The 25,449-nt window shown below is 45.5% G+C and overlaps 3 protein-coding genes across 3 annotated transcripts; 1 reads left to right on the forward strand and 2 right to left on the reverse strand.

Annotated features, from left to right (window-relative positions):
* Positions 1-458: 458 nt before the first annotated feature.
* tuba5 (tubulin alpha 5) lies at positions 459-4,809 on the reverse strand (the record flags this gene model as incomplete). Its single annotated transcript, XM_084480241.1, has 5 exons — positions 459-758; positions 874-1,554; positions 1,841-1,989; positions 2,603-2,828; positions 4,783-4,809. 5 exons carry the CDS (start codon positions 4,807-4,809, stop codon positions 459-461), a joined length of 1,383 nt encoding a protein of 460 aa, XP_084336367.1.
* A 201-nt stretch (positions 4,810-5,010) lies between these two features.
* klhl12 (kelch-like family member 12) lies at positions 5,011-13,775 on the reverse strand. The gene is made up of 12 exons (XM_084479230.1): positions 13,288-13,775; positions 12,715-12,915; positions 12,114-12,267; positions 11,685-11,902; positions 8,870-9,019; positions 8,587-8,701; positions 8,367-8,473; positions 7,656-7,851; positions 7,292-7,450; positions 7,089-7,187; positions 6,352-6,538; positions 5,011-6,019 (listed from the first exon to the last, which is right to left on the reverse strand). Exons 2-12 carry the CDS (start codon positions 12,895-12,897, stop codon positions 5,893-5,895), a joined length of 1,695 nt encoding a protein of 564 aa, XP_084335356.1. The 5' UTR covers positions 12,898-12,915; positions 13,288-13,775; the 3' UTR covers positions 5,011-5,892.
* Positions 13,776-13,988: 213 nt separating this feature from the next.
* ptpn1 (protein tyrosine phosphatase non-receptor type 1) lies at positions 13,989-23,846 on the forward strand. Its single transcript, XM_084479572.1, has 10 exons — positions 13,989-14,214; positions 14,332-14,436; positions 15,040-15,130; positions 15,592-15,692; positions 18,349-18,447; positions 18,611-18,748; positions 19,125-19,334; positions 20,182-20,343; positions 20,668-20,828; positions 21,630-23,846. Exons 2-10 carry the CDS (start codon positions 14,380-14,382, stop codon positions 21,961-21,963), a joined length of 1,353 nt encoding a protein of 450 aa, XP_084335698.1. The 5' UTR covers positions 13,989-14,214; positions 14,332-14,379; the 3' UTR covers positions 21,964-23,846.
* The last annotated feature ends 1,603 nt before the right edge of the window (positions 23,847-25,449 follow it).

The following is a 25,449-nucleotide window of genomic DNA, read 5'->3' on the forward strand; positions in this document are numbered from 1 at the left end:
ATTTTCAGGTGACAGTTCCATGGCTGCCGGGACTTGTTGTTTAAATAACCTATGACTAATTAATTTAGCTTTGGGACATTGCTTATATTCAGTTACAATCAGTATTCTTATCTTATAATTTCATATTCTCATAAATAAAACTAAATTTTCATGGCACACACTTTGGTTAACATCGGGTTACATCGAGGAGTTTTTTGTATTTTTAGAAAAACACAACGTGGCATTACGCCTATTTCCCTTTTAATTTACACATGTATTTTTTTTTACGCAATACAATTTAATGCACTTAATGCAATGTATAACAGAAAGTGGGCTTTAACATTATGTGTTAAATTATCTTAAAATGTAGCTCAAAGTAAGGGTTGAACTAATTAAAATTTTAACAGTAAAAATACAATATTGCTAATAAAAAGTAGAAGAGAAGACAGTAATGTAATCACATCCTGAGGTCTAAAGGATCAGTACTCTTCACCCAATTCGTCATCACCAGAGTCTGTACTCATTTTTCCCAACTCCTCATAATCCTTTTCGAGACAGGCCATATCTTCTCTGGCTTCAGTGAACTCTCCTTCCTCCATGCCCTCGCCCACGTACCAGTGGACAAAGGCACGCTTGGAATACATCAGGTCAAACTTGTGGTCCAAGCGGGCCCAGGCCTCTGCAATAGCCGTGGTGTTGCTCAGCATACACACAGACCTCTGGATCTTGGCCAGGTCGCCCCCAGGCACTGCACTCGGTGGCTGGTAATTAATCCCCACCTTTTGGGGGAGGAGGGGGAGGAGGGGGAGAAGGGGTTGGTTCAAAGAGAAACGTATTGAAAGCATAGGGCACAAAACTGATCGAATCAACGCCGATCCACAACAAAATACTCACCTTGAAACCAGTGGGGCACCAGTCCACAAACTGGATGGAGCGCCGGGTCTTGATGTTGGCGATGGCCGCGTTCACGTCCTTGGGCACGACGTCCCCGCGGTACAGCATGCAGCACGCCATGTACATGCCGTGGCGGGGGTCGCACTTGACCATCTGATTGGCCGGCTCGAAGCAGGAGCTGGTGATCTCCAGCACGCTGAGCTGCTCGTGGTAGGCCTTCTCGGCGGAGATGATGGGCGAGTAGGTGACGAGCGGGAAGTGGATGCGGGGGAACGGCACCAGGTTGGTCTGGAACTCCGTCAGGTCCACGTTGAGCGCGCCGTCGAAGCGCAGCGAGGCGGTGATGGAGGAGACGATCTGCCCGATGAGGCGGTTGAGGTTGATGTAGCTGGGGTGCTCGATGTCCATGTTGCGGTGGCAGATGTCGTAGATGGCCTCGTTGTCCACCATGAAGGCGCAGTCGGTGTGCTCCAGGGTGGTGTGGGTGGTGAGGATGGAGTTGTAGGGCTCCACCACGGCCGTGGACACCTGGGGAGCCGGGTAGATGGCGAACTCCAGCTTGGACTTCTTGCCGTAGTCTACTGACAGGCGCTCCATCAGCAGGGAGGTGAAGCCAGAGCCGGTGCCACCTCCAAAGCTGTGGAACACCAGGAACCCTTGTAGGCCTGTGCACTGATCCGTCTGGAAGATGATTGTTCATCAGCACGACAAATCAGGCAGTGACATACTGTCATTTTGTAACACTATTTCCATTGCATAACAGTATATTGCATTCAAATACAAAATACCAACCAAACAGTAAAGGGTAAAAACAGTGATCAAAAAGTTTCCAAAAACACCCCAAAACACCCAATTACACATTACTTACCTGTAGCGTGTACTAATAGAAAGACAAAACAGGTCTCACACTAAAGCATTAAAAGCATTAATGGCCAGCAAAGGCATTGAGAATCCAAGTCTGACCCACCATTTTACGGATACGCTCCAAGACCGTGTCAATCATCTCCTTGCCAACAGTGTAGTGGCCGCGGGCGTAGTTGTTGGCTGCATCCTCTTTCCCGGAAATAAGCTGCTCGGGGTGGAAAAGGTCTCTGTATGTCCCAACCCTCACCTCATCTGGAAGATAGGTTCCTTGTATGATCACAACGGCTACACCACTTTATACTGTAGCACATATATATTGAAGAATCATCAGTTAACTTAGAAACCTGGCCAAAACAAATACAACTATTTAACCCTCAAATGAAAAGCCAGATGGGACTCAAATGTGTGATTTGCTTCTGAATTGGGGCTTTGTAGGAATACAGTATATAGATTTAACTGTGAATAAATGAAAGATATGTGACTTGGATATTTATGGATATTAAAATAGTAGTATTTTAATATTGTATAGTGGTTCAGTATAATAATTTTAACTAACAATATGAATGTAATGCTAATTTCGCAGGAACTATTTATTATGTTGTTATACCTTCTGCCTTTCAGGCATTGCACAAAACCTGTAAAGCTATCCAACAGTCTACCAGTCAACAGCAGCTAACTCATGTTATGCTGTGGATCGATTGCAGTTAAACACATCCCTAACAATAACAACAACCAAAGACAAGCAGATACAAAAGTACTACATTTATAGCTACCACTGGTATGATTTAACCATCATCATAATAATAGGATTTGATTGAATGCCCCAGAAGGCCACACAGTACATAGCACACTATTGGGCCCCCACCTATCACCGTGGGCTCCAGGTCCACGTACAGGGCTCTGGGGACATGCCGACCCGAGCTGCCCGTGTTGAAGAAGGTGTTGAAGGGGTCCTGGCGGGAGTTGGCCTGGAAGGGCACGTCCAGGGCCACCCCGTCGGGCCCCACGCCGTGCTCCAGGCAGAAGAGCTCCCAGCACGCGTTCCCCGTCTGGACACCGGCCTGACCCACGTGGATGGAGATGCACTCCCTCTAAATGAACACACACATGCACGCACATGCACACACACACACACACACACACACACACACACACACACACACACACACACACACACACACACACACACACACACACACACACACACACACAGACAGACAGACAGACAGACAGACAGACAGACAGACAGACAGACAGACAGACAGACAGACAGACAGACACACACACACAGGCAAGAACAAACACAAATGATTTCGATCCTATTTGTATTATCAAAAGGATTTAACCTAAGAAATTACAAAACTGCATAATCAAAGTGGGGATGATGTAAAATTGATACCTTTGGAATCATGTATTTTTTGTATAATCATATAAGATATACGAGGATTTCTGAATAAATTTGACAAAATTTGGCACCAGATTTAAAACAAATGTACCTTTTACATTCATACCACATTTGATATCCATGAGTTTTGTGAAGTGCAAATCTGAATCTTTCATACCACTAGGGGGAGACAACCAGGTCGTAATGTCGTCTTACTCTAATTGTTAATGGGATATTATTAAATGTCATAGGCCTATGCCTATATAAATACAGCGATTCATCATTCACATATTTTTAAAGACTGGAAAATGCCCAAACTACCCTCTCATTTAATACATTGTTCCAAAACCTTGTACAATTGTATTCACTGTAGAATATCATCCTATCCTACTAAGTAGGCCATTAGAAATGGGCATATTAATTTCTCTGCACACAAAGAAAAATCTGTATCAAATATGAATTATGATTAAGATCAACCCCTGTCGTTATTTTTTTATTTATTAATTATTAGGCCTATTGACAGCTTTTCATAGATCGTTTAAGGGCACATCGCCTATAGAATAAGTGTGTTCAGAGGCCTACACACACGCACACTACACTACATACAAGCGCCCCGAGCTATGACGTTAACATGTTTCAACAGGTCAAGAATTTGTTTCCTGCCCATCTTAGAGGGATCTTACTATCGCAAGAAGATGAGTGATTTGTTTGCTGTTAAGTAAATTAAAAGCGACGTCAACAAAAAAAATATTGTGAGACCGATCAAAATGAAGCAAGAAATATCCATTTATTCTTAATATTAACATATAATTTATTTATAAGACTATATGACTATATGTTTATTACTACTGAGGATTTAAAATGACAAGTAAAACCTTCAAACATAGGCCTACAGTAGACAGCAAATAAAAACAACCAAACTTGCAGCGTATTAGAAAGTGGGGTTCATGAAACTGCAGTTCTATGGGTCATTACATTAAACTATTTGTCATGACCAAGTGCAACAACAAGTTATGAAAAGACAGAATTTGATGTTGAACAGATCCATAGCCCATATTTCTATTTTTGTGTAGGCCCATGTGATGTGGCGAAGTTTTTTCATTCATTTGTAAATTATGAGAAATTAGGAGCACAATTATCTCAGCCTATGCCAAATTCATATATCACATAAATTTACCTAGCAAAAGGTTAGAATCGTATGAACTTACCATTTCCCTTTAGATGCTGTGGGAGTCTTGGTACAATAACTTCTGTGGTTTGATAAGAGATTGCGCCAAATTCCACCTCTCATCAGTCTGTTGCTCCGATGTTGCAACTTTGTAGGTCTGCCGCACAGTACGAGTAGACTACACGCCGCTCTTGTTTCGGGGCCACCCACCCTCCCACCCGAGGTCTGGCTTGTAATTTGCTGCCTGGCACCTTAAGTCAAGTCAAGTCAAGTTCCCGACCTCTTTAGTAAATCATAAACCGAATTTCATAACGACTCTTGGTTTATTTGAGCGCTAATGACACGACGCCAATTTGATTGGTAATAAATCAATCCAATAGCTGTCCTGAACACGACATCTCCCATTGTGAAAAATAAACGTAATTAAGCTGAAGGTAGCAGTTGGGGTTAGGCTGAATACATTGAGGATGAAAAAAACCGAAACGTGCTTTACCAGTTGGGAGTCGAACTCACCATCCATTGCATCCGACTTGCGCGGCTAATTATGTGTTATTAAAAGTATGGAATTAATCAACACTGGAGTCGTGATAGTATTCATATGTCTAGTATTCATAGGATGCTGCCATGCAGAACGTAGTGATGATTGATATGTTGCATTCAACATTATTTAAAAGTTGAGCACAGTAATCATTATCATTTTCACCGTGTTTATTAACAAGTTTGTGGCATTGTCAGCAACATGTACACATCCAAACAAACAGGTCAAGGACGAACACATGCACATTTTTCCTTTTCCACTTTTAAGAATTTGGCAAATGCAATAAATAGCAAAGAGCTCCCTTCATTTAGATCCAAAAAACGGTATAAATCTCAAAACATCTGTTCCATCTTTGAACAAACGAGAATCTAAATCTATTAAAGCAATTCGATTTTAAAAGCACTTTATACAGAAAGGATTACAAAACGTGTTTAAATGACTGGCCCCACTACAGTCTCGGCAAAGGTTCACGTATTGAGACAACATGACAATCACAGTCTACACGAGAGGCCACATGAATCCTGTGTGTGTGATGAAGGCGAGGGGAGGGGCTGTAAGGCATATAGCAGCAGATGGGAGTCTCAGCGGTCTCCATCTTCTCTCTTTTTCCGTTTATTTTTAAATCAACAAACATGTAAAAAATATATTGCACTTTGAAGACCGAGTGAAGACCGTAACGTCACAGGCAACGGCGACGGGTGCACACACCGAGTCATGCAGGCGGAGACGGGACGTCCTCTGGCGTGTTTCCTCCCTCTCCCTCTCGTGTGCGCGGGTCCACCTCCCCACGCGCCCTCCGTCGGCCCTTTCCTTTGCCCCGAGGAACGCCGCTCCGGCGTCGACGTTCCTCGGGTGACCGTACGGACGGGGTTTTTTTCCTTCCAGGGTTTTGCATACTGGCCACCGAGCGATTCCCTTTGTGGCGCACCGCGGGCGAGTGCGCCGAGTATAGCTGCCTTGCTCCACTCTTCATTCGTTAAAAAAAAGGTGCTGGTTCCCGTCCCCCCCCCGGGCGGTGTCGGGGGGGGGGGGGGGGGGGGGGGGGTGGGGGGGTGGGGGGTGTGATCACTTCTCTCGCAGGACGCACACGCCGGCGTCGCAGCGCTGCGTGGCCATGGAGGTCACCACCTCCCAGCTGTCCACCACGGGGTCGTAGCACTCGATGCTGCTCAGCAGGGAGTTCCCGTCGTACCTGGAGACGGAGAGGACACGGACAGACCAGACCAGACCCAGTGTTATAATAGGTTAAGTTAACTTAATAATACCCAAGTTAAGTAGAACTACATAGCCTATAAACATTTAGCTAAATCTCTCCCTTAACTAACTACTACAGTATAGCTACATAGCCTATAAACATTTAGCTTAATCTCTCCCTTAACTAACTAACATTACAGCTACATAGCCTTTTTTTCATTTTTTTTTTCATACAATACTTCATCTCATGTTTGAGCGCCTACTGTCCTGCAGAATGCCTCTCCTTCAGCCCTCTCTGCAGCAGGTGAGTCACTGCGTGTTCCCGCTCACCCGGCGATGGCATAGAGGCGCCCACGGAGGACGGTCGCTCCCACGTAACACCGAGGAGTAGTCATGCTGGCCACGGTGGTCCAGTAGTCCGTTCTGATGTTGTACACCTCCACAGAGTCCAGGTGGGAGACTCCGTCGAAACCTCCCACCACGTAGATGTGGTCGTTGAGCAAGGCCACGCCGGCCCCTGGAACACAACCGGGAGCCGCTGTCAGGGAAACCGCTTCAGAAACACACTTAAGAGGACGGGCGGAGCGTCTGAATACTGCTACTGGACGACCCATGGGTCACAGGCACGTTGTTTTAAAATGGGTCTCCATTTTGAGCTCTGGTAAACAGACGGGATGGAGCATTTTAATATAGGACTCAAATTAAAACAGTAGCTAATCAGGTTTTGGTAGAAGGTAATTATCTGGATAAACTACATCCACTGGTTTGGTGTTGAGTGGCCGGCCCCAACCAGGCATCCTGCCTCTGTTGGGTCTCTGTCCAATGCACTGTTACAGCCATCGCCGTTGTCTTGATGATTTCTATTTGAGCTTAACTTAGATGGCTTTATTATGGAAGGACATTTGAAGTTGGCAATTGCATTCTAGTAACCGGTACTGTTCAATGTGTTATCCTCACTCAGTTTACCACACATGGTTATAAAACAAATTATATAATAGTCTAGTTAAACATGGATGTACTTCAGGTACACTTGGAGAAACACCTATGGTGAAGACCATTTCCCTTACCTGATCTCTTGGTGGCCATGGGCGTCACACTGGTCCAGTGGCCCGTGTGTGGGTCATACCGCTCCACAGAGTTCAGGATATTCAAACCATCGTAGCCTCCTTCCAATGACAAAAGAACAGAACCATAAGAAAGACAAAGAACCAAGAGGGATTTGTAAACAGTCATGGGAGAACTGAAAGTTCCTCAGATGGCCGTTCCTCACCCAAACAGTAGATGAGTCCACTGGCCACCACTAGCCCGGCTCCTTCTCTGGCCGTCTGCATATCTCCCAGCATGCTCCACTGGTCGATGTTAGGGTCGTAGCGCTCCATGCTGGTGTGACGGCGGCTGCCATCAAAACCGCCGGCCACATAGATCATGTCTGGGGAAAGAAAATAATGTATAAAAAGAAAACAGGACACATAATAAATCAATGAGGATGTTATTATGGCCTTGGCTTCGTCGTGAGGTGAAGGCCCCAAATGTGTAGCAGTTGTATCATAATCTTTCTAAACAAAGGATTCACCCGTTTCACACACTATGCTGCCAACAAGGTGCGGGCTACCGTTCCCGGGAGCAGGCCGTACCTCCGAGGGTGGTGGCCCCGGCAAGGCCGCGCCGTACGTTCATGGTGGCCACGGTGTACCAGACGCCGTCCTCGTCCGCCGTGTAGTCCAGGCACTCCACCGAGCTGAGCCGGGAGCGCCCGTCGTAGCCCCCGATCACGTACACGCGGTCGTGCAGCGACACCGTGGCCACGTAGCGTCTCTTCCGCGCAATGTTCTGCATTACGGACAAGTAGCACAATCCGCTGCAGTCAGACGCTGTGAGGACACACAGCGGCAGCCATCTCGGCTCTTCTAAACACTAGTTTGGTGGGAGCCTGGAAATCCAGACCCAAGTCCAGAAAGCTGTAGGGTCTGGCAACGAGTAATGACACTGGCCCGACTCGAGGGGCGGGACCGGGCATGCATTTAAAAATTTTACTGCACGCAATTGGATAATACTACGACCAATCAGAAGAATACAATGGGTGACGTATCCAGACCAGCGGAGCTAACCAATAGATAAGACTCTTGCCGTATCCGGTCGGTAAAACAGCAGCGCTTTTGGCCCGCCTATATCAGATACACCGATGTGATTGGTTAATGTTCTGGGCCAGGGGAATCGTGGAGTGAGTATATTGCTCGTTCCCAGAGTGACTCGCTGAGCAAATTCAAATTGTGCTCTCGCGAGAACTCTGGATTTCCAGGGTAGTTTGGTGGGGGAACTGAATGCGGAATGGTTCTGCTGCTTACTGGGAGGAAGCTCCACTCCTGTGTCTTTGGGTCGTACTTCTCCACGATGTCGATGGGGGACTGTTGGCTGCCGAAGCCACCAATCACCAACAGGACCTCTTTGGCACCTGAAACAGTTGCAATGATTAACCTCTCGCTCTCAGCAGAAATGATGAAGTACATTCCAAAAAAGGAGAAACATTGAAAGAGAGTTCAAAGCGATGAGGAACAGCAGCGTTACCGAGTCTGGCTTGTGTTCGCGGGCCTTGCATTTCACTCCTCAGCTCTGGTCTCAGATGGAATTTCTTGGCCTCGTCCACGAGGTCTCGACATGGAAGACTGCACCGAATGAGAGGCTGGAAACATGTTATGAAGTTAAGCCCTCATTAATCACCATGGAAACTGAAACCGCAATGTCTCCAGAGACAATCCTTAGATGCCTGAGTGAGTGAGTGAGTGAGTGAGTGAGTGAGTGAGTGAGTGAGTGAGTGAGATAGAGAGAGGGTGTGTGCGCGTGTGTTCACCTCAGAATCGATGACGTCGGTGATGTAGCGGGGGGTCAGCAGTGGCATTCGGACAAACTCCAGCATGTCCGGTAGATAGGGCTCCCTCTCTTTGCGATTGTGCTTCACCCAGTTCAGCACGGCCTCGAACACCGGCTCCTCAGAGTCCACCTGCACCAGGGAGGGGGAAACTAACTTAGACACATAGCTTATTTATGACTAGCATTATTTTTTAATGATAGTTATTATTTTATTTCCACAATAATAATAATAACTAGAAAATGCATTTCCTGCAGAAAATGCAGTGAGTGCTTTAGTGCAAAGTGAGGTTGAAAATATGTTTTAAGACACATAGTTTAAGACGCAAAGAAATGTTAAATGGCTTAAATCAAATTTGATTTGGGATTTGAATAAAAGTTCAAAAGTCTAAATGGAGTAAACAAATAAAGTGACAGCTGAATGAAAAGCGCAAAGCATTGCTAAAAATGCAGAAATGTAAAATGAATTGAACTGAAGAATCTGAAAGGTCAAATGTATTGCCCTTCACTGCTGAAAAACCAGAAAGGTCAAATGTGTTGCAGTGCACAGTGCAGCTGGAAGCTGAAATCGAAAACTGACTGACGCTGAATTATATTACCTGAAGAAGCAAAGTGCTGAAATACATGGTTACAAAAGCTGGAAGCTAAACTGTAATACTGTCAAAGCTGGAAGGTAGTAGTAGTAGTAGTAACGATATGCCTTATGAAAGGTGTGGTATTGATTGATGTTTGTAGAAAGAATTATAATAATCCCGCCAGTTTTTTTTTTTTTTAAACCAGACAAAATTGTATGTACTCACCTAATGCTCATTTTTCCAGCCTAACGTCATTAAAAGTAGTCCAACTTGGCGGGAAACTGCCCAATCTGGCAACGCTGCCTGCATGTCCTCGCACTCTAACCTCAGCGTAAATCAATGAGATCAACTGAAAACAAGCCGACATGGAACTTAAACTGTGATTTTGAAAAAAGTATAAAGGTAATCAAAATTCTGTTTTCAGATTATTGAAGATACAAGTGTGTTGATTTGTTAAACCTTTGAATGAAGGTTAACGATAAAATAGTGACCAAGTTACGGAGTCCAAGTTACGAAGCATTGACTTCCCTTGTAAAAAATAGTATTTTAAAAGTAGAATATCTTAAAAAGTATAAAATATTTTAAAAATCTGAAAAGAAGCACGCGATTCCAAGCAAATCTGAACATTTCAAAATTGGAATGGAGTCTCTAGGTGAACAATTGAGGAAGGAGATAGGTCCCAAAGTTTGTAGAGAATAATAAAGAATAAAGAATAAAACTTAGGAAGAACAATAATTGAGCGCTGCATGCAGCATGCAGCACTAGCATTATTTTTTATAACTTATGATTATTTTTTTATAACTATCATTATTATTATCTCTAAATTCTTTACTGACAAAGTCATTCATAGCCCTATGACTCAAGGACAGGGTCAGATACAGTACAGCTCCAATGTCTTTATCAGCAGTTTAAACTTGAATTGAACACATTTCATATTTCATTCATTATTTTGTGACTGAAATGTGATAGTATCTTTCTTTCTTCAACGGTGGGGAGGGGGGGGAGCTGCTCTTAGTTAGCCTACTTTTAAAAACATCAAAATGACAGCAAGTACCCACATTGTGAATCAGGGATCCATAAATCATCCCGTTATAATAACCATGTTTGGGCAAAAGAAAATGTGCGGTTGGAGACAGGAATTTCCTGCACACAAAAGACAAACCTAAATCTGGTTTGCTTCTCTGCAATTTCATTGTCAGTCAAATCCACCGAAAGCAACAGGTACTAGAGGGGGGGCCCCACTCACTGAGATTACAACAGGTAGGTACCTGTCAGTCTACCCCTACTGTAGCTTTGACTCCACAATTGAAAACAGGGATACACTATAATTAGTGGACTGCCTCCTGGGTTGTTTTTCACTGTCGGAGTGTGACCGTGTCAGTTACTGTTGGTACAGAAGACTTAAAGACACAAAGCACGAGTCCACAGTATACAATGCGTCGCACTGAGTGGTATATGAGCATTAAAAGCACCGTATCCCAGTATTGGAATCCCCAGCATGAGCCACCATGTGTCAGTGCACTCAGACAAACAGTGTTGTCAGGACCCTGGGAACAACATGTACAGGCGCTGTAAAGCCAAACTTATACTTCTGTCGCACTGCAGGAGGCTGCCAACGTTGTTTGTGTGCACCTATCCGAAACATGTTCTACACGTCAGCATGACCCATCGCCCACTTTGTCTTTCCTGCTATAAATATGGTCAATATGGTTACGATATCAAGTCGAGGTGGACTAGTTGAGGATGGTTCACAAGCAAGATCACTAGTAGTCCCTAACGTTTGCAGACTCTAGTGGACGACAGCGTATCACAGATGCAAAACCATCGATGCAAGAGCAGGCGATGGGAACTACTGTGTAGAAAACCACATCCTACCTACCTACCTATTCTACACAAAAGTATAGTTTGGTCTTTGGTTCCTATCCTGTGGGTGTTGAAAACCTTGCTGATGTACGTGCGTAGCAGAACAAAATGAGTCCACACGATTCTGGCCTATCTCATTGAATCTTCTTACCCACTCAAAAGAAAAATAACACAAAAAAACCCTTAAAGGACTAATTGAATAAAGTGAACCCACCCATTTCGGCTCACCACAAGCCTCGGCCCGCACGCAAGCTATTGTCTGCCTTTCACTACATCAAAGCCTGAGGGATGAACACACGCCTAATGCAGTTCATTATTATTATTAACAGTGCGCTTCATTTAGACACATGCTAATCCTACCTGGATCTCATCACATTTGATGAGCTTCTCCACCTCCGCCTGGCAGAGCAGCATGAACTCCTCGTGCTGCACCACCTCGGGGAAGTGCTTCTGGGAGAAGAGCTCTGCCGCCTGCATCAGGTCCAGGCAGTTGTGGGTGTCGGCAAAGTCCCGGATGCCCAGACAGTTGGTGGGGTCCAGCTGACCGTCCAGGAAGTCACAACATGCTCTCTTCACCCCTAAACAAACAAAATAAAGCATGAGGGTTTATACATTTAGACAAGTATAATATCCGTGTACATGTGTGACTGATATGAAACACTTGGTCAGTAATTATTCAGGATACTCTTAAATGGATCAATGGCCAACTTGTGGTTTTCCATTCAGATAAACAGCGGTTTGAGTGATTGAGATCGCGGTGCAGGTCAGCTCATGAGTCACTAAACGTACCTTTGAGCTGCAACAAGCACGCTGCTGGAAGCAGTTCCTGTACATTCTCGACCGTTACGAGCACAGTCTCTGTGTAGACAAAGTCAAGGAGGATCTCCATGGTGGCAGCGGTCAGCCCCTGGATGTCAACAAAGGATTTCCCCTTCTCCGAGAGCTGCAGGGACACAGGAACACAAACACTTAGAGCATTTTGACCAACAAGTACATGGTTTTCATTTTAACCAATCAAATATGAAGAATCCCGACCAAACTATTCTGATTAATGCAACCAAAATAAACCTTTTTAATTTCTTATCTCAAAGAGCATGTCTTCAGGCTATTGTTTTTACATCCACACATTTAAAATACATACAGACTACAAAATAAATCAATACTTTTACTCTATATAAATTCAGAATATTTTCCTATTGTAGGACATTTTTATACTCACCCACTTTAATGCTGTTTGCAAGCGAGTCACATTAAACTATATGGCAGTGATTCATAATCCACGTTTTGAACACGTTGCCTTGTTGAACTGTGGGTTGCTTGTTAGATAACAGATAACATCGACATGTCTGAGCCCTACAAAATATCCTACTTAATATTACTTTGTAGCTACCTCACTGGTGAACATGGCACAAAAGTAGTCACTGCAGGCGGCCAGGACGATACGGTGGGCTGGAAAGTCTGTGTTCTCCAGCCTCAGAGTGATGTCGCAGAGTGTGTTGCTCTTGCGAAGAGCGTTCATTGCATTGAGGATGGTTTTGGCGTGCGAGTTTGTCATGATGTCCTTGGGAGCCATGATGTTCTGAAGACAGGACTACACAGATTCAGAAACACTTGAGTTCAGAGGACCACATCAAACAGACCAAAACAATCAGGTGGTAAATCACATACCTGTATTCTTTTATTTTGGAATGTCTCTATGTATGACCGTATGTATGCGTGTGTGTGTGGGGGGGGGGGAGACTGGTCTAAAACCACATGTCTAATTAGATGGAATGTTCACATATGCATCTGCCATTGGTTTTATAGTCAGTGATACATGGATGTTTATTTTTATGTGCCTGTTTACTCGTACTTAGGCTTTTGAGTCTATATAAATATAAAGAAGTCAAAATTACAACAACAGCTAAAAAAAATACTGACGCTGATAGACATACAATTAATGCGTTGAAGATGTACCACGTACCTGTCAACGTGTTGATGTTTATCTTAACTAGCTTTGCTAGTTAGCAACAGATCCTATCTCAAGTCCCAGAGGCTGCTGTCAGTGTCTGTTGAAAGCCACTGAGCTAAAGGTAATTCATGATTACAATGCCGGGGTGTCAATCCGCATTGTACTGCTTACATCAATATTTTTGAATCCTTAATGTTGCGTTAGGGTATCTACCAAAATAATTGTTGACGGCATCACATCGACAGCTAGCTTAACACGGCAGGTCACAGAGAACGGCAAAGCTGGAGAGAGGCTGAGAGAGGATCCTGCATTCTGGCGTTCTCCCGGTCTACCGCAACGCAATTTCTGTTATCTTACTGCTTACGCCAGTCAGCCCGACCGGAAGGAGAAGATTAAGAACACAGACTACAACAGCCACAACCGCACAAAAGACAAGGAGAAGGGAGTCATATATTTTGACAAAAGCTTCTCCGAAACATGTAACGAGAACGGATATCCCTCTGCCGGTAGTCCCTCCCTCAGTATCGCTACTATATCCATGTTGCTGAGAGTCCCGCCTTCTCTCTCTCGCCTATAACGCTCATTATGGGCATCCCGTCCCAGGCCGTTCCGTCGTGAGACGAGGACGGCTGGGATAGCGGTTACGCTACATAAACAGCCTGCTACGTCAGCGTGCGTGCGCGCTCCCGATGGGCTCGTCTGATTCCAAAAGAAGCTGCCTTTTGTGCGTCCTCCTAACGTGACTCAAACCTAAAATGCGGGGGGAACTAAACGATTAAACGAATACATGTAAGCAGCTATCAATACGACCACGTTCTCGTCTTTACAGCTCAGTGGGTTGAATTAATTTGACACAAAATGTACAAAATGTATGTACGCTTATGAGCCACTCAAGGACGGTCGCGATAACGTGTAGGAGGAGTCTACGGCGTGTTTCCGGTAAGACCAGACGTAAAGACATCATAGTACACTGAGGCATATTAGGACTTAGATATAGACAATTACGTTGATTTAGTTGACTCCACCGTGACCGTTTTTCTTGGTATTGTTTCCAAGTAATCGGGGAACTTCAGACGGCGTATTGCTCCAGGTCGCAGAAGTGCAATGGAAGAAGAGTTCCGCGAAATCGATCAAGTCGGGAGTTGGAGCGCCATTTACCAGGTAGGATTTTTCGCTTAATCAAGGTGGGATTTGTCGTGTATGAATCGTTCTGAGGACCAGCAGTTGTGTATCCCCTTGGCTGCCGCCTACATAAGAAACATATCTGGTTCCTCATATTTGGCCATCCTCCCTCCAGACATAGTGGATGATTGATGTGTGTGCCTGTTCCTTATAAGCAGCACCCCTGGCACTATATCCACATTCCAGATACAAATCTTTAGCCAAATAATCCACCTAGGGTTACGTATCGTTAGTAGTAGACAACCATGGGATTGTCAGGCACAAACAGCTATAACAAGAACAAACGAAGCCTATCGATGCTGTAATTACCATTTATGTGCCAAGTGGTAGACTCATTATGAGTCGAATATATAGCAGCTTATGACATTTGTATACAATAACGGCTAACTTACTCATAAACAAATGGGCATGACATTCACGCTGGTGATTGTAATGAGGGGCAGTTCCTGGCACAACGGCGAGTTTAGGCTCAGTGAATGACAAACTTCCAAATGTGTAATGTACATTTTAGAGCTTGAGCCAACCAGACAGTATGCCCTTAGTGCTGAATAACATTAATTAAATGTTTTTGTTTTGCCACAGGAAATCCGTCAACAGTCCAGTGAACTCCCTTGCAAATTTGCCAGATCACCAGAAAACAAATGTCGTAATCGTTACCGAGATGTTAGTCCATGTAAGTACCATTTCTCATCCCAGTGCTATTGACCAACTCATGAACTCATCACTTAACTTTTGTGTATAGTAGAGGGAATGAAATGTGTGGATGGTAGCACTTTACTAGGATATGTTGTCACGTTTTATTCTTTCAGAGCTTTGTAAACTAACATATTAAACTGTTATTGATAATAATAATTGGTATCATTTATATAGTGTGTGTGTGTGTGTGTGTGTGTGTGTGTGTGTGTGTGTGTGTGTGTGTGTGTGTGTGTGTGTGTGTGTGTGTGTGTGTGTGTGTGTGTGTGTGTGTGAGACACACCTCATCCACTAGAAGAAGCACTACGACCAGCCAGTAGTGACTTGGTAGTCGGAGGACTACCAAGGACGGATTTTGCAGTCAAAACACAATAGATATATATTTATAGATGCTGTACATATTGTTACTACTGTTATAAATGGATCGTATTTTCCCTCCAGTCGACCACAGCAGAATCCTTCTGCAGCTGGGGGATAATGACTACATCAACGCCAGTTTAATATGTATGGAGGAAGCGAAGAGGAATTACATCCTCACTCAGGTAATTTCCAATGTCGCAGTCCTTCTGAGATAATACATTGTTAAAGCCGTAATGGTTGCTCTTTGTTTTAGCTTGATGGATGAATAATTTAGTTTATTTAGTTTTAATGGGATTTAAAACAAAGTAGTTAGCAAGAGAATGACTCCCAATAAGCCATAGTTGTGGCTGACACCATGTTTGTATCTTCCCCTCCATGACTGCGGACATGAAAAGCTTTCACGGTGGGAGGTCAATTCCGTGGCACGAATGCTGTACCGTAGGAGTTAAAATAATGCCTACTTTCACAGTCGCCCACGGTGAAAATAATATTTGATTGTACAGTCGTTGTGCGTTCTTAATTCGGTGGAAGGTCAGAGCGCGCTGGCGTGTAGGAAGAGCGCAGGTGCTCGTAGGGTGGCTAATTAGGGCATGCGAGATGCAAATGATTTCACAGTTGAGTTGAGTTCTGTTTTTCTCGGCGGCCATGTGCTAACTATGAGCTCCCAGTGAACAGCTGTGTGCTGTGTGATGGCCGTGGGGGTAAGTTCACTGTTTTAACAGGCGTTGTAGCATGCCACCGGTGGAGCTAGGCAGGGTGTGATATGGACACCAACACTAATACTGTCACATCTCCGTACCATTCTCGTGTCTCATGAGAAGAAAGCGGTTTAAAGTGCCTACATCTCAGGCACTGCTTATTGTATTGATACTAGGTATCGCAGAGGGTGTTAACGGTGTGGTGAGTGGGCCGCGGAGGGCGTGGGCAGTCACTGTTGTTAAGGTGTAATGTGTCCATGCTGCTTGGTACCGACAGAGCACACAAACTCGGGACGGCAGCCTGTGGAAAAAGATGACACTTGGGGGGGGGGGGACACGCAAAAATGTTTATTCTCCTGAGTACAGCCATAAATAGCCAGTTTCAAATAAGATTATCTTAAAGGAAGGATCTTATGAATATGTATATGGACTGAAGCTGTCTGGCCGCCCGGCGCATCCTGTTGGACATGCTTGGTGCTGACCCTCCCTGGCCGCCGGCCCCCACAGCTCCCTGGCTGGCTTCAATCATAGACTCCGCTCTAACTAATCCTGCTCTGGAGGTAATGCTGTCAGCCGCTGACGGCTGGGGAAAATAGTGCAGAAGTCAGCTGTAGTTGAACATTACGGGAACAAACGTGTCAGCGATATCTGTGTTTTTATTTTTTTTGACTGTTGCTTGTGGAAGTGTGCACAATAGAAGTAATCATGAAGTGGGCTAAACTGTCTTCTGCAATGAGATAATGATCTCACGGTGTGCTTTCTGAATAGACTGTAGGGGAATGAATGACAGCAGACGGCGTGTGGTAACACGAGCTAAATACAGGTTTTCCGACCAAAACAAAACGGGCCGCTTACTGGCTGACCGATATAAGTCGAAATTTAACCCCAGCATTGTTTACCGTCCCTCAATGACATTGCGTGGCACCGCACTACACATGACTTACCGATGAGGACCCAGCCGGTCCGCTGTGCACCACAGGATTCTGTGGCTCTCTGTTTAAAGTGCTCTGCACATGACTTACAGGTGGTTCTGTGACTGTTTAAAGTGCTCTGCACGTGACTTACAGGTGGTTCTGTGACTGTTTAAAGTGCTCTGCACATGACTTACAGGTGGTTCTGTGACTGTTTAAAGTGCTCTGCACGTGACTTACAGGTGGTTCTGTGACTGTTTAAAGTGCTCTGCACATGACTTACAGGTGGTTCTGTGACTGTTTAAAGTGCTCTGCACATGACTTACAGGTGGTTCTGTGACTGTTTAAAGTGCTGTGCACGTGACTTACAGGTGGTTCTGTGACTGTTTAAAGTGCTCTGCACGTGACTTACAGGTGGTTCTGTGACTGTTTAAAGTGCTCTGCACGTGACTTACAGGTGGTTCTGTGACTGTTTAAAGTGCTCTGCACGTGACTTACAGGTGGTTCTGTGACTGTTTAAAGTGCTCTGCACATGACTTACAGGTGGTTCTGTGACTGTTTAAAGTGCTCTGCACATGACTTACAGGTGGTTCTGTGACTGTTTAAAGTGCTCTGCACGTGACTTACAGGTGGTTCTGTGACTGTTTAAAGTGCTCTGCACATGACTTACAGGTGGTTCTGTGACTGTTTAAAGTGCTGTGCACGTGACTTACAGGTGGTTCTGTGACTGTTTAAAGTGCTCTGCACGTGACTTACAGGTGGTTCTGTGACTGTTTAAAGTGCTCTGCACATGACTTACAGGTGGTTCTGTGACTGTTTAAAGTGCTCTGCACATGACTTACAGGTGGTTCTGTGACTGTTTAAAGTGCTGTGCACGTGACTTACAGGTGGTTCTGTGACTGTTTAAAGTGCTCTGCACATGACTTACAGGTGGTTCTGTGACTGTTTAAAGTGCTCTGCACATGACTTACAGGTGGTTCTGTGACTGTTTAAAGTGCTCTGCACATGACTTACAGGTGGTTCTGTGACTGTTTAAAGTGCTCTGCACATGACTTACAGGTGGTTCTGTGACTGTTTAAAGTGCTGTGCACGTGACTTACAGGTGGTTCTGTGACTGTTTAAATTGCTCTGCACGTGACTCAGCGAGGGTTCCCCACCGCTCCGTTCTGTGACTCTCTGTCCGCTGCCCGTGTCTCCTGCTGAAGTGCTCCTCTGACCTGTGCGTTTAGGGACCGCTTCCCAACACATGTGGCCACTTCTGGGAGATGGTGTGGGAGCAGCGGAGCCGTGCGGTGGTGATGCTCAACAGGGTCATCGAGAAAGGATCTGTAAGTGGCTTTTGTTAGATTTGTATTCACAAAGCATACAATCGAGGGTCTCTACAATGTCTTACACATTCCAAATAATATTCATGATTCTATATTACTGCTTTTCCTCTAACTGAATTGTGATGTTTGTGTGTGCGGTTTTTTTATTTTTTTATTTTTTTAGATAAAATGTGCCCAATACTGGCCCCAAATAGAGGAAAGAGACGCCATCTTTGAAGACACCCACTTCAGGGTCAGCCTCGTTTCAGAGGACGTCAAAGTGTACTACACCGTCCGCCAGCTGGAGCTGGAAAACCTCGTTGTAAGATTGTTTTATAATCACGCTGTGTGCTCAGATATCTGTTCTGAACGAGCCGAGCTGCTTGGCCTCTAAGCAGTCAGCCTATGTGAACTTTACACTCAAAGCTGCACTCCCTTAGGTCCTCAGCAACACGCCCCTCAGGTGTGACGTTGATCGGATGAACGGCTGTCCAAAGGATACGTACAGAGACCCCACTAATTAGAGTTAGGTTATTATAGACCATGGCAATGGAACAAAGGGGGCTTCCTTTGTGCCTGAGTAGTGAAATACGTACGCACACCCCTGGTGTAGATGGATCGCTCACAAGAGATTGAAGGTGCATTGAACTGAATGAGTGCATTGAGTATTCAAAGTGTGCTTTGTCTTGGTAACCCAGACACAGGAGACCAGGGAGATCTTACACTTTCACTACACCACCTGGCCGGACTTTGGGGTCCCAGAGTCTCCCGCCTCCTTCCTCAACTTCCTGTTCAAGGTGCGGGAGACGGGTTGTCTGAACGAGGACCAGGGGCCCGTGGTGGTGCACTGCAGCGCCGGCATCGGGCGCTCGGGGACCTTCTGCCTTGTGGACACCTGCCTGGTTCTGGTGGGTACCGGTCTCTGCTGCTCAGCACCTCCTATCCACCTGCTGGTCCAATCTACACCCACGTTCTACATGGGATCCCACTGACTGAGAGACACTTTAATGCTAGGGCAGAAGGGCGGCAACATGGGTCAATTTTACGGAAGAGAAAAAAAAATTGAGTTCTGACTTTATTCTCGGAATTCTGACTTTAAAGTCAGAATTCTGAGAATAAAGTGGGAACTCAAATTTTTTTTTCTTATGTGTGGTCCTAAGCCTCTTCCATACAATTTGGTGTAGTCTGTCTAGATTAATTGTACATGCATGATACTTTGTTTTTATGCTGGGATCGTTGTGTATGGGTTAGTATTATAGGGGGTTGTTTTTAAATAGCCGAACCACAAAATAGCCGCACCACACGGCACCACACACCGTGGCGTTATACTAAAAGCGTCAGAGAAGCTTAACCCCCTCTCGGGCAGGGCCATCAACATCCACCGCAGACGGAGCTTCACAAATCCACACACACCGTGGCTTTAGCTTACCCAGTGTCAACAAAAGGCACTTCAATGTCATGAAAAGAAAACAATATTCCAGCCCTGAACTGGTGGCTCCTTTAAGTATCCTGGTTTTGGTGAAAACTATTTTGGTGTTCTGACTTTTTCTTAGCAAGCGTATATTATAACGTATAACGTAGCAAGCGTATATTATCACGTAGCAAGCGTATATTACAAACTTGTATACATTGGCTGTGCTTACAAAAGATGTACGAGTTGACTGTGCACAGTTTGCCAAAAGTGGATTCAAGATCCACCACTGTGATTAGCCACCAACCGCTCAAAGCTCATAACGTGTCTTCTGTCACGTTTAGATGTCCGTCCGCAAGGACCCTTCGTCTGTCCGCATCCGCGACGTGCTGCTGGAGATGCGGCGCTGTCGCATGGGGCTGATCCAGACCGCAGACCAACTGCGCTTCTCCTACCTCGCCGTTATTGAAGGGGCCAAGTGCATTATGGGGGATGCTGATCTGCAGGCAAGTCTACCCTCGCTGTGTGTGTGTGTGTGTGTGTGTGTGTGTGTGTGTGTGTGTGTGTGTGTGTGTGTGTGTGTGTGTGTGTGTGTGTGTGTGTGTGTGTGTGTGTGTGTGTGTGTGTGTGTGTGTGTGTGTGTGTGTTGGATGAGACACGTTCGCACAGGAAATGTCCATAAATCTTGACGCTTAAATGCAGAACATTTGTGTTGCAAAATAGGATGCAAAGAAGAACCCACTTAAAAGGATCAGCACAGGTTATACGATTACTTCAAGGATTTGCGCAATTGGAATTAAATAAAGGATTTGTTTGTTTTTTATATTAAGGAGTCATGGAAAGAGTTGTCGAATGACGAAGAGGATTATCCAGAGTTTACACCCCCTCCTCCTCCTCCTCGTCCCAGAAGGGATTCTCAGAACGACCCGATCCAGCCGCTTTTTTCTGCCGAATACGATGAGCTCATCGCAAAGAGCGTCCACTCTCTGGGGTAAATAAACACAAAGACCGACGCCAGCCTTTGCTACACTCCAGTCTCTCTGCGGACCTCCGACATGCCAGTGGGGAAACACATACATATACGACCTGTTTGTGTAGCATCTTATCCTAGCTACCTTTGTTGTATCTGGGGAATGGGTTAACCTAGCAATTATTGATTCTTGGCACTTGGTTATTTGAACATCCTTACTGTATAGACGGCGATATATTGTTTCTCCTTCTTCTGACAAATGTACTTATTGTAGGTAGCTTTGGATAAAACATCTATTAAATGCCTTAAATGTAAATGTTAAGCCCTTTGAGACTGAGGGTTATACAAATTGAATTGAAATGCGCGTCTACCCTGGAAATCCAGAGTTCTCACGAGAGCACAATTTTACACACAATTTGCTCAGCGAGTCACTCTAGAATATACTCACTCCCCGATTCCCCTGGCCCAGAACATTAACCAATCACATCGGTGTATCTGATATAGGCAGGCCAAGAGCTTTGCAGATTTTCCGACCGGATACGGCAAGAGTCTAATCTATTGGTGAGCGCCACTGGTAGCTTTTGCGTATGGGGCTCTGGATACGTCACCCTTTGTATTCTTCTGGTTGGTCGTAGTGTCATCCAATTGTGTGCGGTGATATTTTCAAATGCATGCTTGGTGCTTCCCCTCGAGTCGGGCCAGTGTCATTACTCGTTGCTGCCAGACCCTACAGCTCTCTAGATGTGGGTCTGGATTTCAAGGCTATCGCGCGTCCAGAGCCCTGCTCCAATGCTCTCCTCGCTCTGATTTCGTCTCCTGCAGAACCCAGCAGGACCCTCAGCTGAGGAGGAGGACCGTGGGAGATATCCCTCCTCCCCCGGAGTCGGAGGAGGAGGAGGAGGAGGAAGAGGAGGAGGAGGAGGACCAGCCAGACGGCGTAGAACCCAAGGAACACACCTCCAGAGGCGCCGCTCTGCCCCGACCGGAGCCGGTGCAGCAGGTGGAGGAACCGGAGGACCCCGGGGCAGCGCAGGGCGGAGCCCCCGGCCCGGGGGAGAGGGCCCCCGGGCCGTGGTCCCCCGTCGTAGTCAACCTGTGCCTCTGCACGGCGTTCGCTCTCAGCGCCTACGTCTGCTACCGAGCTTGCTACCACTGAAGATTATAGTTTTTTGTTTTTTTGTTTTCTTCATTTTTATTTTATTCTCACTTTAGCTTTTTAGCCGTTTCTTTTCTATGGCGTCGATTAAGGCTGTCCTGCCTGTTGTCCTTGACTGGGCTCTTTCACTGCCGTTGGAGTGGATTAGCCTGCTTCATTGATGTCATTGAATTCAGGTTCATTCTTCTTCTTTCTTTTTTTTATACATATATAATTTACAAATGCAGTGTGAGAGGGGGGGGGGGGGGTCGGCGCGTTGGGGGGGGGACCGCCCCGTCCGTTGTTCGTCTTGACACTCAGGGCCTCCACTTTACAACACGTCACCAACGTCCAGACTTACAGAGAAGCAATGAAACTCATGTATGCTCCTTTTTTCAGAGCAGTCGTGGGAAACATGTCTGGAGCCGCTGAGCTCTGTGAATCGGGCAAGGGGGGGGGGGGGGGGGGGCGCGTTAGCTGGGCACCTTGCATGTGCCTCTCTCTGCCCGCACTTCATTTACCAAATATCACTCTTCAGTGTGGTTCTGTCTGAGACGTTTTTTATTTTGTGATTCAGTTAACATTGAATTTTCATCCCAAATCTTTCGTTTTCTTCTCTCCTCCTGAACCAATGGGTCTGAAATGAGCATGGTTTCACCTGCTGTTCTTCAAACAGAGAACAAATAGGACCATTTCTAAAACAATAGTATTTTCATTTTCTATGGGTCAGTATTAATCCCGGAAGGAAGGTGAACACTGACATGTGGATGTCAGCGTGAAGCCTCCACCAAAACCCAGCAAAATAAAAGAGCAATGGAGGGGGAGGAGGGTCCTTCAGCTGACCCACCTTTCTAGGGTCGCAGACAGAAGCGATGCTGTAGTGTCTGTGCGTGAATGTAGACTTCTTTGTGTGTGCACTTTTGCTCGTGGGGGGGTGGGGTGGGGTGTATGTGGGGTGTATGTGGACGAGTGCATGCGCGCGTGGACTTTTGAGAGCGTTAGTCATTGTCATGTTCACGCAGATCTTAAGATGTTATTCGGTTCCGGCGGGAGCAGAGAGCCGTCTGACGCAGAACGCTCCTGAAGGGGAGCCGTGCGTCGCCGCTCAGGAACCGCCTGTCCGACTTATCGTGATGTTTTTGTCCGTTTCGTCTGGCATTCTCCCAAAACATGGCTTTAAGAAAGTTGATAAAAATAGACTTTATACAATTTAAGTTGCTTTTTAACAGTTGACGAGTAGGCTATAATTGTGTAATCGGTGTTAATGAAATTAGGCAACGTTTGAATTGATGGTGTTTAGAAGTGGAAAACGCCTCGTCGGGGCATAGCGGTGCCGTAGTAGTCAACGGAAAAACAAACTAGCCTGTGGTCTTCTCCCATCTTACCAGCAATACGAATGCTCAACATCGCCCTTTACGGGGCGAGACTCAACGCTCAACCATCCTTGTTAGACAGGGAACCAGGGATATGAAATAAACCAAAAATGAAACACCAGCAGAGTGACAAACAAGAGTGGGGCTGATGACCTTTTGACGTCACCGGCGCACAGCGGCGGCGCCCTGCTGTGATTCCTTTCTACCGTTGAGCGTTCTGCAGTGTTGTGATTCAACCGACCTGACCCGAGAAGAGATTAAATGTGCTGCTTCGGTCCATTTATGTGAGGAAATCAGAAGTGCAGTACATTGCTGTACCTTTCTCTAGAATGTATAAAGTGTCCTATGGCCACTCACAGACACAGACATATCTTTCAAATCAGGTTTCAACGTACTGAATGAGTTATATTGTTTTACTTCAGTGAGGAATTGAATCCAAGCGCTTGGGCAACAGTGTATTGCTCCGGGTCCACCATGATTATATTTTTTTTACATCCATTGTTTTACTTTAAAAATAAATAAATAAGTCTACCACTGATTTCTTGTGATTTTCTGAAGTGACCTGATTATTCTGCACACTGGCTGTGCAAATGAATTGCTTGCCAGACCAACAGTAACACCGACTTTACCACAAGATGGCGCTGTGGTAGCGTTACTGAAACGCAGTGGTAGCCTTCTATTGATGACTGTAAAACCTTACTCATTTGCAGACCACACTTTCCTGTTTTTGTACTGTATGCATACACCGTCATTTAAGGTAAACCCTCACGGGCATTATCTGGCATTAACATGTCTTCTCTCCTTTGTGCGTGGGCCTAAGGATCGCAGATATATGATATTACAGACACCGCTATCGTTGTTCATGGTGGCCTACCGTCCTCAGTCACAACAACCCAGTCCTCGTCTGTGTACTTCTTACTAACCTAATAACCTAACATCTGTGTAAGAAATATATGGAGAAAACATGATTTTATTTATATCCCCCCCACCCCTTGCCTTGCTCCGTGTACAACGTGATCTAGTCGTTAGTGGACTTGACAGGGACTTCCTGTTTGAGAGACGAGGAGGAGGCGGTGGTACGCAGCGCGCAGGAATGCAACCTGGACGGCTCGACGGCACTCCCTTCACCGCCTGACGTCACGGAGCGGACGAGACAGAACACGCCGCACCGGAGCCGCTCGGGGATCAGCGTGTTCACGGCAAACATGATGCAGGCATGATATTAAACAGTGTAATATTTGAATTGATCTGTGATGTGCCCTGCGTAATGGAAAGTGAAAGTAATCAGGACGATCAACAGTTATTGGAACGATAGCCGCCTGCGTAAGCCTATAGGTTACCTGATTTATATATATTTATATTTATTTATTTATTATGCCTGAATTAAGACTGCTTAAAAGGCTTCTAAGTCAACATTTAGACTTAGATTTACACTGTGATCCCCTGACTCTACAATAAAATGGTCATTCTGCTCTGCCTGCTCGTTACGCGGAACTTCCCTGCCTCACGCCAGGCTGGGGTTCGAGTGGGGGTGGTCTCGGCCTCCCAACTGTAAGAATGATAACTCACACAAGGAAGGAAGTAGGGATCAGGAAATTCCTAAATGTGAAACCAGATTCTGGGGTGTGTACATCTTTCCAAAGCATGCTTGTACCTATCGGAGTTCTGACTCAATAGTCTCAACACCATGCGAACGCGCATTGTCATGGTTAGGTAGCCTATCGCACGTTTTCTTTATTTTTTTGCTTACTGTTTTTTATTTTTCAACACACAAGGTTTTTCTTCCAAATATATAAGAGATATGCAAATATATATGAACTACAATGAAAATGCATCTTTGACTTTATTATCAATAAACGATCACCTCTCGTTGCAAAGCTGACGTAGAGAGAGGCCGTGACGCTGCAACACGAAACTTTTCACACCTTTTCATCCGCTTTGATTGTTGTTGTTGTTGTTGTTCCAGCTCAACGTGTTTCCATGACTACTGCAGGGTCATGATGAAGGCTGCTCTGCGGGGCGGTGACCAGAGGCTGTGTTTACGTGATGTGATATTGCCTCGTCCACGAGCACCTATAGTCCCCTACGTCACGTCATGCACGAGGTGCTTCCCCTGCAGCACCCTGCGCATGGA

Source organism: Micromesistius poutassou (assembly GCF_964030765.1).
Source record: "Micromesistius poutassou genome assembly, chromosome: 15".
Taxonomy (NCBI): Eukaryota; Metazoa; Chordata; class Actinopteri; order Gadiformes; family Gadidae; genus Micromesistius; species Micromesistius poutassou.